The sequence below is a fragment of the Pan paniscus genome, chromosome 16 (assembly GCF_029289425.2).
Source record: "Pan paniscus chromosome 16, NHGRI_mPanPan1-v2.0_pri, whole genome shotgun sequence".
In the NCBI taxonomy this organism is placed as follows: Eukaryota; Metazoa; Chordata; class Mammalia; order Primates; family Hominidae; genus Pan; species Pan paniscus.
The window spans coordinates 70,154,879-70,173,648 of NC_073265.2; the positions used below are offsets into that span (position 1 = coordinate 70,154,879).

Genomic DNA, 18,770 nt, shown 5'->3' on the forward strand with positions numbered 1-18,770 from the left:
GATGGGCCTTCAGGACACAGTGGTAGCCTCCTTTGCCCAGCAAAGGCTGCGGGAAGCGCTGCAGTTCTAATGCCAAGGAGGAATTCAGACTGTGAGACATGCTAGAGCTCTGCAATCTGAATTTGTTGGGAGGCTGGAACTAAACTTTCAAAACTGAAACAAAAGAATGGATGATCATCTGCTTCCCAAGTGAATGAATGTCCTAATTTTCTTTTATTTACTTAAAAAATATTTTTAAAGAAATGAGTCAATGCCCATGTGTGTAGGGGGATTTCCTTGCTTGGAATCACGACTTTTTGAATTTGGGGGTCTGTCCAGCTCCTAAAGGGTCTCGTTTCTCTGACAGGACATCGAGGCTCTGCTGCTGCCCGGGTATTCAAATTGTTCCAGACAGAGCATGGCGAATATTTCAATGTTTCTTTGTCCAGTGAGTGGGTTCAAGGTGAGGAGTTTCAGACAATTTGGTGACACCTAAAAGTGGGATAGAAGACCAGAAATCACTGTCTTTGCAGAACTAGGATTTATCTCTTATACCAGTAGGATCACTTTAATTTTTGCAGAATCAACTAAAAATGTGCAACCGAAAGTTGTCTTTAATTAGACAAGCCACGTTAGCCCATAGCCCAGAAGGATGTTCTCCTCTGGCTAAGATTTCAATTTCACCTCAGTCAGGGTCTGCGGCATTCAGCTTAGTTCACGGAATATCTTTGATGTGGCAGGCAATGGCACTGAACAGGAAATGCAGATAGGAATAGAACCTGCCCTTCAAATAGCCCACATGCAGGGATTGCAGAAAGCAGCAATCCTAGTTGCAGTCCTTGGATAACGGGTTTACAGATGGATTTTCTTTCTTTTCTCTTTAATTTGCTTTTGCAATAACAAAGAATATAAATTGCTTTTATAAAAGTAAGAAACTCATTAAGAGAAACTCATTTTTTAATTAAAACATGGGAGCGTAGGCAGATTGATTAGAGCCATCCATGCCCCAGCCTGGTGCAACCATGGACAGATAATATTCAGTTCCCATGGTGCTGAGGATGCTTGGAGACAACACTGAGTGTGACTTGCCCTCACAGACAACCTCCTGTCTGACTGTGCTGTTTGCTTTCTGCCTAGACGTGGAGTGGACGGAGTGGTTCGATCATGATAAAGTATCTCAGACTAAAGGTGGGGAGAAAATTTCAGACCTCTGGAAAGCTCACCCAGGAAAAATATGCAATCGTCCCATTGATATACAGGTACCAAACTCACAGCAAAAATAGAAAATAGAAATGTGTTATTTTGAAGAAGACTCTATAGATCACAGACATTCTTGTCACTTGGGTGCTATGATTCTCGTGGCCCTCCTGTGAGGTAGGTCAGCCAAAGAGTACCGTTCCCACTTTAGAGACTGAAGCAGAGGCTTACTATCTGCCCAAAAGCCAGGGCTCAGATTCTCTCCTGGGTCCAGCTTCTGAGTTCCTTCTCTTTAACTTGCTTCTTCAGCCATGACTGAGTGTGCCCCCACCACAGGGATGGGTTTGGCCTCCCCAGCCTCACTTCCCAGTCGATTTCCTTAGGGACCTTGAGTGCACAGGATGCAGCTAGGATTTGGGGTGCAGGCCAGGCCAGCCCAGATGGAGAACACACGCATGGCCTTGTTCTCAATTGAGCTAAATCAAAGCCAGCATTCATAGAATGGACAGTGTTTGCTCAAAATCTTCACTTGGAGTTAATTCCATCTGAAGGGGACCTTGATGTTCTCAGTTGGCTCCATCAAGAAAGTGTTGAGTAAATATACAGGCCTCACCAGCTGAGCCAGTGGGATACTAGGCTTTGGGAACAACAGGAGAGACAGGAGAAACAGGCAAGGTAAATGAGATTTATCTCCTTATGCCCAGTCTCATTCCAAGACAAGATTTGAGGCTGCTTAAATGCTTGATAGAGAATTAGAAGTCATTTGAGCTGGGCTCAGTGGATCATGCCTGTAATCCCAGCACTTTGGGAGGCCAAGGTGGGCAGATCACTTGAGGTCAGGAGTTAGAGACCAGCCTGGCCAGTATGGTGAAACCCCCTCTCGACTAAAAATACGAAAAAAAAAAAAAATTAGCTTGGTGTGGTGGCGGGTGCCTGTAGTCCCAGCTACTCAGGGTCTGAGGCAGGAGAATTGCGTAAACAGGAGGTGGAGGTTGTGGTGAGCTGAGATGGCACCACTGCACTCCAGCCTGGGTGACCGAGCAAGACTCTGACTCAAAAAAAAAAAAAAAAAAACAGGCATTTGAGAAAGGCCATCTCCACCCATTTTATCCTCCTTCAGCCAATAACAATAGCTACCCCATTTGTACAACACTTTTTCCTAGAATATCAAACCTCGGGTCCCAGGTCAGCTCGAGTCCCAGGCCATCCGTCTGTGCTTTCACCCCGCCACACCATCCTGGGCAGAACTTCTGCCCTCTGTCTTGCCTTGTAAGAAGGACCACTTATCCAAGGGAGGAGCCTCTGTTCTGCACTTAGCAAAGTCTGAGGAAAACTTTCTCATTATTTGGCTGAGACTCTTCCCTTCACATGGCTTCAATGTTATTGAGAAGGATTTACCCAGATTAAGTTTCAAGTTGCAGATTCTCCTTGGGTCCAACAGAATCAAAAAGCACTGATCTCCCACAGCACATTCTTTCCAGATTTAATTTTAATTTTCTCTCATAACCTTGAATGTTCCAGCTTTAATTCTGAAATAGCCATAATCTTATCCCTCCAGTTCACTTGACCACAGGAAGTCTAGCTCTTTACCAACCTCCCCTCTCCAAATACTTCTGGAAATGCTCAAGGAATGCTTACATGGTCTACAAATCTTTCCTGGTGTTTGCTCTGCCAGTTTTCTGGCTCCAGACACTGTTGATTGGAAGACCACCTCTCGGTGCCAGGAAAACAGCATTCCTTAGACATTCCCCACTCTTGCATTTACTTTGCTCCCAGCACAGACACAGGCCCTTCCTAGAGTGTCCCAAAACACAATTAAACCCAGGCTGAGAGCTCCATAAGCCAAGACCTTCATAGGGACCCAACCCTACACTCTATAACTGTTAGTCTGTTGCCATATTGCAAGACCTAGTTTTCTTCTAACAAAAAGAGTTCCCTTGGCAATACATTCCCCAAATTCAAGTTCTCCATTATTTGAGGTTCAGAGAACAGAAGATTCAACAGCAGTGTGGTCCCCTTACTCAGAATCTTAGGGAAGTCTTCCCACAATGAAAGCATTCAGAACTCCCAATTCCATAATAAGACCTTTGGCTTTTTCTTGGCAAAACCAAGGTCTATTGAGATGGTCATCTAAAAGATAAGAGTCATGTGCCTCCAAGGGTGAATTCAAACCTCCATCTCTACCGAAGAGAAGGTGTTGCCACGCTGGAGAGATCAGGCTTACTCCTAATTCTCGCCACCAATCTTTAATCAATGGTCATCTCCAGACTTAGCTAGAGCATCTCTTCATGCTCATCAAAGGTAAAAATGGTGATGTAGAATATGCTCCTGGATGTTTCCAAGGCCAGAAAAACAAAGCCAGTCTTGTCTATGCTCACAAGAGGTGAGAGAAGCAGGATTTCCTCATTTTTAGCAGGTGACAAATGCATCAGCCAAAAGCTAAATGTCCTAGTTAATTAACCCAGGGAGAGACTAAAATGAAACAGAACTCCCCACATGCTCATTTTTGCCACTATTGCAAAAACGCAGTTTTTCTCTGGTCACCTGGTGCCTCTCACCTCCCCGGGCCCTGAGCTCTTACGTGCTCCTCTTCCTGCTTGTGCCTGCCCCCAGTGCCCAACTCCGTGTCATACACAGTGGGTCCCGGGATACCTGCCATGCATTGACATAGCCAGATCCTCTGGGCCAGGGAGTGTCAAGGACATTTGCAACCTAGGCAAGATTGGAGGAGGCAGGTTGGGAAGAAAGAGGAAGCAGCAAGACTGCACAGTTGACCTTAAGAAAAGCTTTTCCAAGATCTGATATTTTGTGATTCTGAAAAAAATTATAATAACAAAAACACACTGCTTCTACGTCTTGCCCTTCATGCAGCTCTCCTCGGCTGAAAAATCCTCTTGCCTCCCACCTTCTCTCTTAAAACCCAGCCACACTTCAAGGCCAGTGATCTACTGGACTGAGATTTCCTTGGGGACATCAGGCAGTCTGTGTGTTCCCCACAGCAGCTGGTGCAGTGGCTAGAGGTCGGCCTGATGGTGACAAAAACATATTTTGAAGCCAGAGAGATCACAGCTCTACCACTTGTGAGCTTTGGCATATCAGCAAGTGAGGTGCCCACGGTGCAAAATTTAAGGCAGCCTGCTCCCTCCAGCGCCAACTCTGCACTTGCATGACCCTAAGAGTGGGTGCTGCCTTAAATTTTGTGCCCTGGGTACCTCACTCACAGTCTTGTTACTTAGTGCCTCAGTTTCCTCACAGCAAAAATAGGGATAATAATTATTTCCTCATGGGCATGTTTTGTGGATTCAGTGCAATGAAGTGTGCAGACCGAAAAGTGGCCCATACATTTTTTATTATTTAAAATTAATTTATTGGCTGGACTGGTGGCCCATGCCGGTAATCCCAGCACTTTGGGAGGCCAAAGTGGGCGGATCAATTGAAGTTAGGAGTTCGGGACCAGCCTGGCCAACCTGATGAAACCCTATCTCTACTAAAAATAAAAAAAATTAGCTGGGTGTGGTGGCGGGCACCTGTAATCCCAGCTACTCGGGAGGCTGAGGCAGAAGAATCGCTTGAACAGGTGGAGGTTGCAGTGAGCTGAGGTGGCGCCATTGTACTCCAGCCTGGGCAAGAGAGTGAGGCTCTGTCTCAAAATAAATAAATAAATGAAATGAAATGAAATGAAATGAAATAAAATAAATTTACTATTAGTTATTATATTGATAATTATTTTGTTAATACTTATTATTACCAAGAATAATAATAAACTCAAGTCTACTTAAAGATCTCTTTCTCTGAATGATGATGGATTCCTTTTACTCTTCTTATCCAAAACTGAGGTCATTCTTCAGGTTAGAAAAAGGAAAAAAAGAAAAAACAGCAGAATTGAGTAGATGTTCTCCTGGAATTATTGTTGGATGTTATACCTGGAAAAATCTCCAGCCCCCTTCCATGATGTTTTCAGGCTCAGTTCTCAATCTTATGGGGTCTCCCATTGAAGAACATGCTACCCTCAGGGGAAAACTTCAGGAGGCCCGAGGAGCTGGGCTTACCTTAACTGACCTTGAGCTTACATCTGAACCCCTCTGAGCACCAGCGTTGACCTCCGTCTAAAAGCAAGTTTGCAACCCCTGCCTCTCTGGCTGCTGCGGAGACCACCCGAGATAGGGGGTGTGAGTGTGTTTTTGCAGGAAATGACTGAGTTTTAATTGTGGCTGAACTCACATCCACATGGCTCTTCTTCCAAGCCAAAGATAACGGAGCTGCTGGGTTTAAAACAATGTTTCCTAAAAAGTCTCCTCTTTTTTTTTTTTTTTTTTTTTTTTTTGACTGGCTATACTTTCCTTCCTTATTACCCCAGTCTGGTCCCTTTGGTCTCTATGCCAAAGATGACAGCAGCTGCAGCCCTTGCTCTAAATTGCATGTCTTTGAATGATAGTCATGGTCAGGATGCAGACACACCCTGGCTCTGGGATGGGCCCCAGCTGGCAGGGATCATGCCCTCCCTGGAGGCCTGCTCCCTAAATTCTCCACCTGGCCTTGTAGCTGCTCACCAGCCAGCCCTCATCCACTGAGACCTCACTCTGTGCCAGGCCCTGGGCTGAATGCTGGGGACAAGGGGGCAAAAACCAGCTCCTTGCCCACCCAGAGCCCACCATTTGGTGGGAGGAGGCAGACATTTGAACAAAAGACATTAGGCGGCTTCCACCTTAGGGCAAGAGTGGATGGGGCTTAGAAGTGTTGCGATGTAGTTACGTAAGTCTGGGTTCAAGTTTTAGCTCTGCCACCTACTGGCTTTGTGATCCTGGGTAAGTGACTGAACCTCTCTGAGGATGAGTTTCCTTATCTGTAAAACTAACAGCAGCCTCATAGTTTTGCTATGAAGATGAAATGAGATAATATAGGTAAACATCTAGCTTTAGTGGTTCTCAAACTTTCTTGCCCATTAGAATCACCTGGGCAACTTTTCAAAGTCCAGATGTCCATGCTGCACTCCAGACACAATCAAATCTGAGGCTCCGAGGATGGGGACTGGGCATGAGTATTTTTAAAAGACTCCTCCCCATGGGATGCAGAACCATGTTTGGACTGTTGGCCGCTGTTCATGGTGCTGGTAGTGGTGGTGCAAATTGTAAAAAGTGGCCAGCCCAGCTCCTAGAAGAGTGGCTACTTATTGTAGATGCTCCGTAAAATGTTCATCCAGCCATAAGCAGTAGATCACTGGTTTCGATACTGAGTACTGTAGGACCTCAGGCCAGGCATTTATCTATTCCAAGACTTTAAGCTGTCTTTCTCATAACAAAACTGATGGGGGCAATCATTGGGATAATCATCTCGGGCCGTTGTAAATAGTGTTGCAGCAGGGACAATTTTAGACTTCTGAGTATATGTTTAGAACATTAATCAGCACCTTCCTTCTCTATAAAAAAAAAACGACTTTGCTCTGTAATTTCTGTGTCATTCCCAGGCCACTACAATGGATGGAGTTAACCTCAGCACCGAGGTTGTCTACAAAAAAGGCCAGGATTATAGGTTTGCTTGCTACGACCGGGGCAGAGCCTGCCGGAGCTACCGTGTACGGTTCCTCTGTGGGAAGCCTGGTAAGCAGCCCCTTGTCGGGGACACAGATGCAACTATGGCTCGGTTCCTTGAACTGGCAGCTATGCAGGCAACTTCCAGACCTCTCAGTGAGACAGTGCTCCCAAAGGAGAGCACTTTTGTGACACGGGAGCAGTGGGAGGACCCTTGGAGTTGGCAGGAGACAGCAGAACCCCACCCTGCCCATAAGCCTTTCAGGAAGGGGAAGGGCCTGGTCCAAGGCAGTCAAGGTACAAATGGACAGAGCTGCCCTCCCCTGCAGAGACGTGCAGTTCTTTGCCTCTTTGGGTGCTATTATTTTAAATCCAGTACCTAAGGTGCTTGTTAGAAGAGATTGGAAATGGTCAGGTTGTTCTTGGAGGCACTTGGCCATCTCCAGAAGGCAGTCATTAGGAATGAAAGTTTAGGGGGAGAAGTTTATGGCTACCGAAAATAATAGTTGAGAGGAACTATATTTGTTTTACATCTTGAGCAAAGTGGGTGGGGTGAGGCAGCCACATTTAACTCCAGCTAAGAAGTTAGTGGAAAATTCCCCCGCCCAGAGCTAATGAATGGCTCTTTTCTGGTAGGGTTTTTGTTGACTTCAAAAAAGACCAAGAGTGGGATGAAGCAAGCCAGTGATTTGGGTTTTGGATAGGCAAACCTGGCATTTAGTTATTTAGGGAGGGGAAGGGAAAAAAGAGGTAGCCAAAAGTTTGCCAAGAGCAAAGGGCTCTATCTCAGTCTTTCCTGTTTTGGGTTACAGTGAGGCCCAAACTCACAGTCACCATTGACACCAATGTGAACAGCACCATTCTGAACTTGGAGGATAATGTACAGTCATGGAAACCTGGAGATACCCTGGTCATTGCCAGTACTGATTACTCCATGTACCAGGCAGAAGAGTTCCAGGTGCTTCCCTGCAGATCCTGCGCCCCCAACCAGGTCAAAGTGGCAGGTAGGACTTTTACTAATCCCTTCCTAGACTGGATGAATCTGAAAATTGTTAGGCTTAAAGTAAACTGAAGTTACAACAAATCTGTATCAGTCAGCTATGGCTGTAATAATGCTGCATAACAAAAAAAATCTTAAAACTTCATGACAGGTCTTTATTTCTTACTCATGTATCTGCAGGTTGTCTAGGGATCAGCTTCTCTAGACTGAGCCTGACTCCAGGCTGAGAGTTGGGTTCAAGTCACTTCCATATGACTCCCATTCTTCCCAAAACATATTCTTCTCATGGGGGAGATTGCAAACTCCTAGTGGTGAGCAGAAACACAGAACTCTTAAGGCCTAGGCTCAAAGATGGCACATTCTCACACATTCCATTGGCTAAAGTAAGTCACATGGTAAAGCACAACACAAATAGGCTAGGGAAGCATATGTCTGTCACCAAGTTTGAGGGGGAGGAAGTGAATATTTGTTAGACAGTTATTCAATCTACTACAAAATTTTTAATCTCTTGTATCTGTGAGTTTGGGGTTTTTCTTTTTCTTCTCCTAAATCTTGATTTAGATGTCCTGTAATTTATGTTATTGGAGGTTACTGGAATCACAGATTGTTGAAGGTAAAAAGAGACCTCAAATATAATCCAGGTCAATTATTCTTAGTAGGGGGAGTTATGTATCAATTAGAGTTCTTTGGTTGTTAGCAACAGAATCCAACTTGACTATCTTAAGCAAAACAGGAATTTATTGAGAGGCTATTCAACTTGGAGAACTAAAGGATAAGCTGAATAACTAACCTCCAAAAGGACAGGGAACAGGGTAGCTTCTGGGATCTGGGTAGCAGGAACTAATGGACTGCATCCTTAAGGCATCATCTTTAAGAACCATGCTTAGGCCATGGGACAATGTGCTCAAAAGTCACCTTCCAGGGAGAGAGCATCTGCTTGGGCTGGTGGCTTGTGTGCTCACCCTTTGGCTAGGAAAGGCAGGAACAGTCATTGAAAGTTCTTCTAAGACTGCATTAAATGGATAAATGGCTGTTCCCCAACGGAAAATTGGGATGTATTACCAGAAGAAAGGGGAATCAGAACTTAAGAGGTGTTAAACGTATCACATGCTACAGGACCATACCACCTGGAGGAGTATTAGAATATGGGGTTGGGAGAAAGACCATGGATTGAGAAAGCGTATCCAATATACTCACCATATCTATTATTTTGGAAAGAAACCCACAGAACATAAAATTCGACACAATCTTTTTGGCTGCCTGAGATGTGCTTGTGGAAGAATCTGTGGAGGCAAAGTTTAAAAAATCTGAGAACACTGATGGAATTCAGTCCCCTTATCTTAACACTCATGGGGGAGGCGGACCTAGAGGTCATGTGGTGGAGGCAGTCCACAAACAATGCGGCTGTGATGTCAGGGTGCCCACCTTACACCTCAGACCCTGAAAAAGAAGGCTTACGTGTTTTGGAGGGAGATGGTAATTTGGTGAGTGTAGCTAAAGAGAGGGAAAGAAGCAGCAGCTTGTTGGTAGAGGCCAAGATAACTAGACATTTGTTCCTTGACAAAGTAACAGAGTCTGCTTTTTAAATTGACAATGTTTGAACCCCTACATTATTTGCAAAAGGTTTCAGGGTATCTTACCATAAACACAAGTCCAAGTAAATCTGGCAATGAGGGTAAAAAAGATGGAAGGAGAATAAATTCAGCAAAAGCAGAGGGGGAGGTGACCGAGATTAGCAGAAGAGCAGAAGATACTAAAATAGACAATAAACTTTATCTCTAAGCTACCTGGAAGCCAGAGCAAAGAAAGAAACCTCACAAATTACTTAACTATCATTATCCACTGAAAGGAAGGCAACAAGGAGCCCAGAAGACCAAGAGGGACAACTTTCTCAGCTGTGAGCCACTGAGGAATTTGTCACAGGGGTTTTCATATGAAAGATATTCACAACAATGTGAGCAGCAATGCTGGGAGCAGTTTTATGCAAAGATGCTCTGTGTGGGGCTATTTGCAGTTTGACTCCTAATAGTAGATGGGGACATGCTGTTGGTCACATTCTATGAAGACGTTTTGAAGAAGACATTTTTGGTTTGGGTTTTGTTTGGCAGAGGCAGAATAGAATAAAGAACGTGGGCTTTGGAACAAGACACCTGGAATTTGGGTTCCAGGAATGCCAGTTATTTGCTGTATGACCTTAGACAATTACGTAATCTTTCTTTATGTCAGCTTCCTCATCTGTAAAATGGAGATAATGATTGTGGCTATTTCATGGGATTGTTGTGAGGATTAAAGGAGTTTGTATATGTGAGGCACTTACAATATTGCCTAGCACACAGTAAGTGCTTAATGAATGTTAGCTCTTATTATTACCATTAGGTGCAATAATTTAGCAGCTATGCTTAAAGATGGGAAAGGAGGAAGGGGTGTGGCTAACAGCAATTTATACCAATTCTGCTCCTTTGGGACATGCAGGTAGAGGGTGTTGTAGTGAGAGGGAAACAAACTATTTCTATCGTTATTATTATTGTTATTGCTTTATAGAGACAGAGCCTCACTATGTTGCCCAGGCTGTTCTTGAAATCCTGGGCTTAAGTGATCCTCCCTCCTCAGCCCTCCCAAAGTGCCAGGATTACAAGCATAAGCCACCACACCCAGCTATCATCATTATTAATGAACATAGGTCTGTCATAAGCCTGCAGCTATTTCTCTGCATGTCTCCAGTGCCTCAAGGTGTGGATGCCATCTCTGTGAGTGTGCATGTTGCACACTTCCCCCACCCTTAGGCTGGGCAGGTGGCCTTGCCCCGCCCTTCCTCCACGGGGAGGTGGGCAGGAGCATTTCATCATGTATTCAACAAGCCATTAGAAAGCACATACAGGCCGGGAGCGGTGGCTCACGTCTGTAATCCCAGGACTTTGGGATGCTGAGGCAGATGGATCACAAGGTCAAGAGTTTGAGACCAGCCTGGCCAACATGATGAAACCCCGTCTCTACTAAAAATACAAAAATTAGCTGGGTGTGGTGGCGCGTACCTGTAATCCCAGTTACTCAGGAGGCTGAGGCAGGAGAATCACTTGAACCTGGGAGGCGGAGGTTGCAGTGAGCCAAGATCATGCCACTGCACTCCAGCCTGGGTGACAGAGTAATACTCTGTCTCAAAAAAAAAAAAAAAGAAAGAAAGAAAGAGAGAGAGAAAACACATACAATGTGCCAGGCAATGTGCCAGGCTTGTATATGCCATGGTGAGCAAGATAGATGCATTCCCTGTCCTCAGGGAGCCTGCAGTCCAGCAGCGAAGATAGATATCCACCAAAGTATTGTTCCAATCAAAATAGAATTCCAATATAGAATGATGACAACTGCTATCAAAGTGGAATATGGGAGGTGCTGGGAGTATACAAAAGGGAGATTTGGCAAAGACAGATGGGCATGTGAGTCTTCCCAGAGGAATGAGTGACTGAGCTGAGACAGAATAGAAGCTACCTAGGGAGAAGTACTGCCACAGGGGAACATAAAGTTGAGGGGTGCATGAGGCGTTCCAGCTACCAAGAGGCCGGAGTAGCTGAAGTAGAGAATGGGAGGGCTGCATGGGGCTCGAGAGAGAGGGAGGGGCCATGGTGCAGTTAAGGGCTGTATTCTGAGTGCACAGGGAAGTCATTGAAGGGCAGAAGCCTACTGGATTTCCCCTGGCAGGGAAAGACTGTCTAGATTTGTGTTTATAGGAGGGAGCCAAGAAAAGCAAGTTCCTAATGATTGTTAAACCCTTGGGTCTTCACTGAATGACTATGTGTCACCCAGGGACAATTGTGAAGAAGCCTCTGGGAGGTCAGATGTCCCCCTGGACTCTTGGCAGGAGTGGCATTCAGACCATCTGAGCTGATGTCACTGCTCACTATAAGATGATCCATGGGCCTGGGGTAGCATTTGGACTATTTAGGAGGGTGAAAGCCTGACCATGAGCCCTTGCCTGCATGGAGGTGGGAGGGCATGCCAGGGAGAGGTGCTCGGGGTTTCTTCAGACCAGTCCCCATCTGCACCCCAGGGTGGGTCACCCCAAGGCCTGCATGGGAGTTCTCACTTTGAGCAGGTCCTGACAAGGCAGCTGTGGTGCCAAGGGTGGCCCTGAGAATGGAGAACCTTGTGTGCGTCAGAGCATTTCTGCCTCAGCCTACAGTGGGGTTGGGGTGTCCATGCAGGAGAGCTGCTCTTCTTGATCACTTTTGACTGCCTGGGTCAGCTGCTTCTGGAGGTCCCTGAAGGCTGGACAGAATGCAGGGGGGCAGCTCCAGGCCCCGAGTACCAAGCGGGAGAGGATAAGTGGAGAAGATCCTGCGCCCACCTCAACGCCCTCCACTTTCCTTGGGGTTAGCACTGCCTGTGCTTGTTTCCGCGTTAGCCCCACCCCAGCCTACCTCCCTCCCTTAAGGACATTCGGCTCGGAGCAGCCACCTCCTTTGCCCTGCCGAGGAGCTGTGGGGCCCCCATGAAAACAGCAGCCCCTGGTGAACAGCACCAGAAAAGCCCCAGGTAGGGGTGTGTGTGTGTGTGTGTGTGTGTGTATGTGTGTGTGTGTGTGTGTGTATGTATTGTGTCTGTCTGTTCTGGAGAGGCTCACATTCCTCCTATTCATCCCCAAGCCCATTCTCTGGCTCTCCATCTCCCTGTTGACAGGATCAAGGATTCCACCTGCTTCTCCCTTTTCTGTGAGCCCCACCCACCCACCTAGGGACACAGCTATCTCTTAGGCTTCTCTTCCCCAGGCTGGCTGCAGACACGGACACGATCTCCCTGGGTCCTTCTTCCTCATTGCTCCCAGATTTCATTCTACAGGACTGTTTGCATTTCCCTTAAGGCCTTTCTGATGGGAAACAGATGGGGGTAACATAGTAATGAAAATGCATGAATCATCTAAAAAAAATTTTAAAATTTTGTCAACCACAGTATGATTACCAACACCTCACAGTGTGGCAGTTGGAACTCCCCTCCCTTGATTTTCCACCCTGTTGTCTTTACCACCTCCCCACTTTGCCCATAAACACCCCCCACATCTTTAAAGAATGCCACTATTAGCTAGAATTAACATGAATTTCGTTTTCTGTGATATTCCAAGTACTTCACATAAACCATCTTGTTCACTCTTCACAACAACCTAATACAGTAGGGGCTACTGTTTTCTTCATGACACGAATGAGGAAACTGAGGCTCATGGAAATTAAATATCTAGACATTTAATTTCCAATATGGTGGCCACGAGCCACATGTGGCTACTTAAGTCTAAATTGGATTACATTACGTTAAAAATTCTATTCCTGGCCAGGCGTGGTGGCTTACGCTTGTAATCCCAACACTTTGGGAGGCTGAGGTGGGTGGATCACCTGAGGTCAGGAGTTCGAGACCAGCCTGGCCAACATAGTGAAACCCCGTCTCTACTAAAAATACAAAAATTAACCGGGTGTGGTGGCAGGCACCTGTAATCCCAGCTACTCGGGAGGCTGCAGCAGGAGAATCGCTTGAACCTTGGAGGTGGAGGTTGCAGTGAGCCGAGATCGCACCATTGCACTCCAGCCTGGGGGACAAGAGTGAGACTTTGTCTCAAAAAAAAAAAAAAAAATTGATTCCTCAGTCACAGCAGCCAGGTTTCGTGTGTCCAGTAGCCACCGGTGACTAGTGGCTACCATACTGGACAACGCAGAATAGAGCATTTCCTTCATCACAGGAAGTTCTAGTGGGCGGCACTGATGTAGGTCAAGCGAGTCAACAGCTGAGCCAGGATTTCAACTCAGCTTCATTCTCCCTCAGTGAAGGCCCTTGTTCCCAAAGTCTCCACCTGAAGATGACTGCGAGGAACCTGGGTTTAAGTTTGCTTTCTGGGGCCCTCCAGCTTAAGTCCCTCTGGGCTTGTCCTCATACCCGATCTGAGAAGGTCGGGCTCCATCTCCCTCTCCACCAGACTCACTGAGTCCTGCTAGGGTCTGAGCTACATGTGCACACTCTGGCTCCCTCCATTGGAAGGTCTTTGATGTTTTTTCTTCTCTTGACCCTGGGGTACCTAGCACCCTGTGTACTCTCTAGAGAGGGATCTGGGGGTTGTGGAAGCAGGACACCTGCAGAGTAAAGACTAGGGAAGGGTGACATCTGCAGCCCTGTGTAGGGCAACTGTGCAGAGCCCCTCTGCTTCCCAGGCCTCCTCCCCACTCACCCAGGTGCTCATGGCTCTTCTGGATTATTTGAGACAAGGCTAGTTTGGCCACATCTGCTTTTCCCTGGTTGGGCTTCATGTATCAGTACTTTGAGGAGGAAGGGAGGAGTGGATGCTGGTGGGAGAATTCTGAGGCAGGATGGGGTGCGGGGGAGTCAGGCACACACTGTCCCTCATCTCTCGGATAGCAGCCTGGGAGTGGCCAGTGAAGGCGGCAGCAGGACAGATAAGGTGGCTGCCGCAGCTAACAGCCATGGCCAGGTCTTGTAAAAGGTTCTGATAGGAAGCTCTGCAGCCGGGAAGGCGGCTGTGGGACTGAAATATTCTTGCAGCTCTCAATCTGACTTATATTTCCTTGGCTGACGGGAGTCTGATAAACACAGTGCCTCCACCTACCTGACAGTCACTCCTACACCCTGCCCAACTTCTCCTACGGAACAAAGAAAGATGCCAAATTTGCTATCTACCAACTCCCGTTATTATAGGTGTGAAGCCAGTGGTGGGAGCCTTGGGGATGGTGCTAGTGACAGCTGCAGGTGTCATTTCTGTTACACTAGCCTCCTACCATATGCCAGGGGCTTAATTTCTAAGCACAGCCCATGGATTAACTCATTTAACAATCACAGCCAACTTTTGAGGTATGTGCTATTATTATCTCCATTTTATAGATGAAGAGCCTGAGGTTCCAGGAGCTTAAATATGCTCAGGGACTCACAGCTGTGAGCTGAGTTGGAATCTGACCCTCACAGCCTGGCTCCAGAGTCACAATCCTCCCCATCACATTATCTTACCTCTGCAGCCACGTTCAAGACCAGATCCCTGAGGAAGGTCCTCTGGCCACCTACAAGAGCAGAAGCCTCTAGTCAGTGTCTTTCCTGGACACCATATTTTAAGGTGGATGCTGGCAAGTTGAGAGAAGCACCCAGAGCACCAGGATGCACGTGCTGTAAGGGATGGTTGGAAGACGAAGGATGAATGTCCTGGAGGCGGGGAGGCTCGGCCTGGTTTCCTGGCTCTGCTGAGCACTGCAGGAACTCCCAGAAGGAAAGACTAACATTGAGTGTGGTCAGGGAGGACATCACTGAGAAGGAGGAACTGGAGCTAAGTGGGACAAAGTGGAGAAAGCTTGCTGCAGGTAGAGGGAGATACACGCGTGAAAGCTCTGAGATGTAAAATAGCAAAGGCATGTTCAAGGAAGGATGATGGTCTGGTCTGGCCGGAACAGAAGAGGGTATGTGGGAGTGATGAGATGAACCCACAGGAGTTGGAGTTTCACTGTGTCAACCCCTTAGACTGGTAAACGGGGAGCTGAGTTTTGCATGGAGACCTCTTTGCCATCCCCTGCCTGGCAAGACTGAGCCTGTTGCTCTCTGTGCCTTTTCCCTCAACATGCTCAACCCTTTGGGGAGTTTGGGAAGTCTGATTCCTTTCCTTGGTGAAGTTTGCTGTGTGCTCTCAGGATCCACTCAGAAGCCAGTGCAAAGCTCTGTTTCAGAAAGATTCTGCACCCTACACCTGGGAAGGCCCCGTAACTGAAGACCACAGAGCTGATGGATGGGAGATGAGTCAGGGATGGAAGGAAAGGTTTTTCTGTGGGTGGCCGGAAGGAGCCCTGCTTCTGGATCTTAGAACTGTAAAGACACATGGCCCTGTGGCCCAAATGAGAAGCCATGTTCAGTGGGCTGCCCTGGAGGAGGGGGCTCCAGCATTCTGCAGAGTTAACTCATTTCATATCATTTCCCCTGGTTGGTGTCAGAACCCTGGATGAAACCAAAGGCCTGACAGCTTCCACGTGTGGTGTCCACTCCTGACCCCTTTGGCAGGGCACAGAGCTTTTTGGCATCTGCATATCAGGGAGTAAGAGTCCATTGCAGTAAATGAAATCTTTCTAAGATTATTATTACTTAAAGTCTGATACTTGTTTAAAGAAGGATTCTGTGCTGGGTGTGGTGGCACCCACCTGTAGTCCCAGCATTTTGGGATCCCCAGGCAGGAGGATTTTTTGAGCCCAGGAGTTCGAGACTACAGTGAGCTGTGATCACACCACTGCACTCCAGCCTGGGTGACAGGGCAAGACCCAACCCAGTATCTGAAAAAGGAGGAGGACTCTGTGATAGATGGAATAATGACCCCTAAATATATTCATGTCCTGATCTTCAGTACCCATGAATGTTAGCTTATGTGACAAAAGGGACTTTGCAGATGTGATAAATTAAGGTTCTGGAGATGGGAGATTATCTTGGATTATCTGGGTGGGCCAAATGTGATCACAAGGGTCCTTAAAAGAGGGACATAGGAAGGTCAGAGTCAGAAGAAAGTGACGTGATGACAGGGGCAGCGACTGGAGTGATGCACGTTAAAGATGGCGGAAGGGGTCACGAGCCAAGGAACACAGGCAGCCACTCAAATCTGAAAAGGGCAAGGAACAGATTCTCCTCTGGAGCCTCCATGAGGAACCAGCCCTGTTGACACCTTGATTTATCCCCGTTAGATTCATTTCATACTTGTGACTCCCAAAGCTATAAGAGAATAAATTTATGTTGTTTTAAGCCCCTAAGTTTACAGTAATTTGTTACTGCAGGATAGGAAACTAATAGCAACTCCATAGGAGATATTTTCTCAAATTTGCCCTGCGTCAATTTCACATCTTGAATAAGATACTTCAAAAAAAACCCCACAATCTCACTGAGTCTGCAGAATCCCAAAACAGTAAACACCCCTAGAAACACTGCAGGCATACAGGATATGCGCAGGGTGAAGGGGCAGGCAAGAGTCAGCTCTTCCTGTGGAGGAGAGAGCAGGACAGTGTCACTGGAGTGGGTGTTACTCAGGGCTAATTATAACCATGGCCTTCACATGTGAACACTGGCAGTGTCTGGGGGCTGAGGCCAGTGCTCCATTGCTCCAGTTAAGATCACAGCGAAAGCCAAGCCGTGTAGGTGGTGTGGTTCAGGCTGGGTATCCACATGGGAGGTTACTGCTGTCTGTAATTGTATCCTCAAATGGAAGAGAAAGTATCCATAAGCCAGGTCAGCAACCTCAGTGAAGAGCCCAACGAATTTAGAGCCCACCTAAGATCTCTTTATTCCATAAAAGAGTGTGGGATTGTTGTGGAGGCAGAATTTGCGGCTATAAATCAAAGGCAGTTCTAAAGTTTGAACTCTTGTCACCCTGCACCGTTCTTGAGATGCATTTTCTGCACAGAGTGGGGAGGAAGGGACTGCATTTGGCAAGAGATTGAGTGGAGTGATGGGAGGGAGAGAATGGAGAGAAAACGGAGGGGTTAGGTACAGACCACAAGTTCAGGGGCTCTGATTACAGCAGGAGAAAGACTGGCAATTACTAGGAGGGGTAGCAGAACTGGAAAAGGTCTTTTGTTTGTTAGTTTTTTAAGGATGGGAAGGTCTAGAGAAGTTTGAAGACGGAATATAAGGAGCCCAAATGAAGGAAGAAATGAAATTACTAGTGGAGGGAGTCCAGGGCCTTAAGGATATGGAAAGGGCTAAGACTGGGGGTCAGTGCACAAGTCGGGAGAGCATCCTCTCCACCGACACCAGAGGAAGGGTGGGGGATGGTGAGGAGCTCAGTACAGAGTCGGGTGGAGGCCGTTCTTCACCGCTCCACGTGGTACCATGGAGGCATCCAGAGCCAAGCCACAGTGGTGGATGCAGAAGCTCCAATCTGGCTCTTTCTGGAGCCCCAGGCTGTAGATACACACTCTACATGAGGCTGAGGTAAGCAGAATAGGGATTTGCCTGCTTTAACAGATTATGAATTTGCACTGCTGTAAAGCAGGGGCTTTAAAGACAGAGGGGTTCTGTTTTATCTTCCTAAGATCGGCAATCTACGGTATCATCCAGAAACCAGGTTTCTTCTCTCCCGTTGCTCTGCCATCTCTGGGGCATGGTGCTCACCTGCATGGGTGAGGCTGGCCTGCCAGCCCCCAGAAAAGAGCAAGAGGAGGGCAGTCTGGAGGTGGCACTTATCACTTCTCAAACCTTACAGCCACACCTAACTGCAGGGAGGCTGAGAAATGTCATTCCCTTGGGTGGCCCTGTGTCCAGCTAAAATGCAGGAGTCTAGGACTGAAAAGCAGAAGAGGAGACAAATATTAGGGGACAATTAGCCATTTCTGCCAAAGGCTTCAGACCTAAGCCTGTGTAACTGTGAGATCTGGGTCTGCATGCAGGCGTGTGACTTCACCTCCCTGACCTTCATCCTTCTGTAACATGAGACTACTGTGCACACCGGGCATGGCGATGAGTAAGCAGCAGCCATGGAAGCACCTGGCAGGGGCCCAGAACTCAGTGGGCATGCAGTACCTGCTGTTGTTTACTGTCCCTCCTTTCTGCCCTAGGGAAACCAATGTACCTGCACATCGGGGAGGAGATAGACGGCGTGGACATGCGGGCGGAGGTTGGGCTTCTGAGCCGGAACATCATAGTGATGGGGGAGATGGAGGACAAATGCTACCCCTACAGAAACCACATCTGCAATTTCTTTGACTTCGATACCTTTGGGGGCCACATCAAGGTATGTGTCTCTCTGGCAGAGTCTTTCAACCCAACCAGGAGAGTTCCTATGATGTCAGCCTCTAGACGGGCCTTCTTGGTAGGGATGAGGGTGGGGGAACAGGAGGTGGGATCAAGGGGAGGGCACCTTCTGGAAGTTTGAGAAGTCTTATGTATTATCCATTAGTGTGCAGCTCCCCCCCACCAATATTTGGGAATAAGAGAGAAGATGGAGCTAACTCAGCAACAAACAGCTCTCTGCTCTCGGCCACATGGTACACATCACACTGTTTCAACATTGCCTTCATTCCTTGTCTTCATTATTTCATGATTACTTCATTATTGCCCTGATCACT

The 18,770-nt window shown here is 47.1% G+C and overlaps 1 protein-coding gene and 1 long non-coding RNA gene across 7 annotated transcripts in view; one reads left to right on the forward strand and one right to left on the reverse strand.

Moving 5' to 3' along the window:
- CEMIP (cell migration inducing hyaluronidase 1) overlaps positions 1-18,770 on the forward strand; it is a 172,536-nt gene that overhangs the window by 109,230 nt on the left and 44,536 nt on the right. For all 6 annotated transcript variants that reach the window (XM_063596876.1, XM_034939277.3, XM_003810732.6 and 3 more), the window contains 5 exons: positions 347-442; positions 1,117-1,238; positions 6,641-6,773; positions 7,517-7,708; positions 18,261-18,436. In XM_063596876.1, the coding sequence (XP_063452946.1) occupies positions 347-442; positions 1,117-1,238; positions 6,641-6,773; positions 7,517-7,708; positions 18,261-18,436 (719 nt within the window). The remainder of the gene's footprint in view (positions 1-346; positions 443-1,116; positions 1,239-6,640; positions 6,774-7,516; positions 7,709-18,260; positions 18,437-18,770) is intronic.
- On the reverse strand, positions 195-14,674 carry LOC103784823 (uncharacterized). Its single transcript, XR_010109980.1, has 2 exons — positions 7,871-14,674; positions 195-471 (listed from the first exon to the last, which is right to left on the reverse strand). It is a non-coding gene; the product is annotated as an uncharacterized LOC103784823 (long non-coding RNA).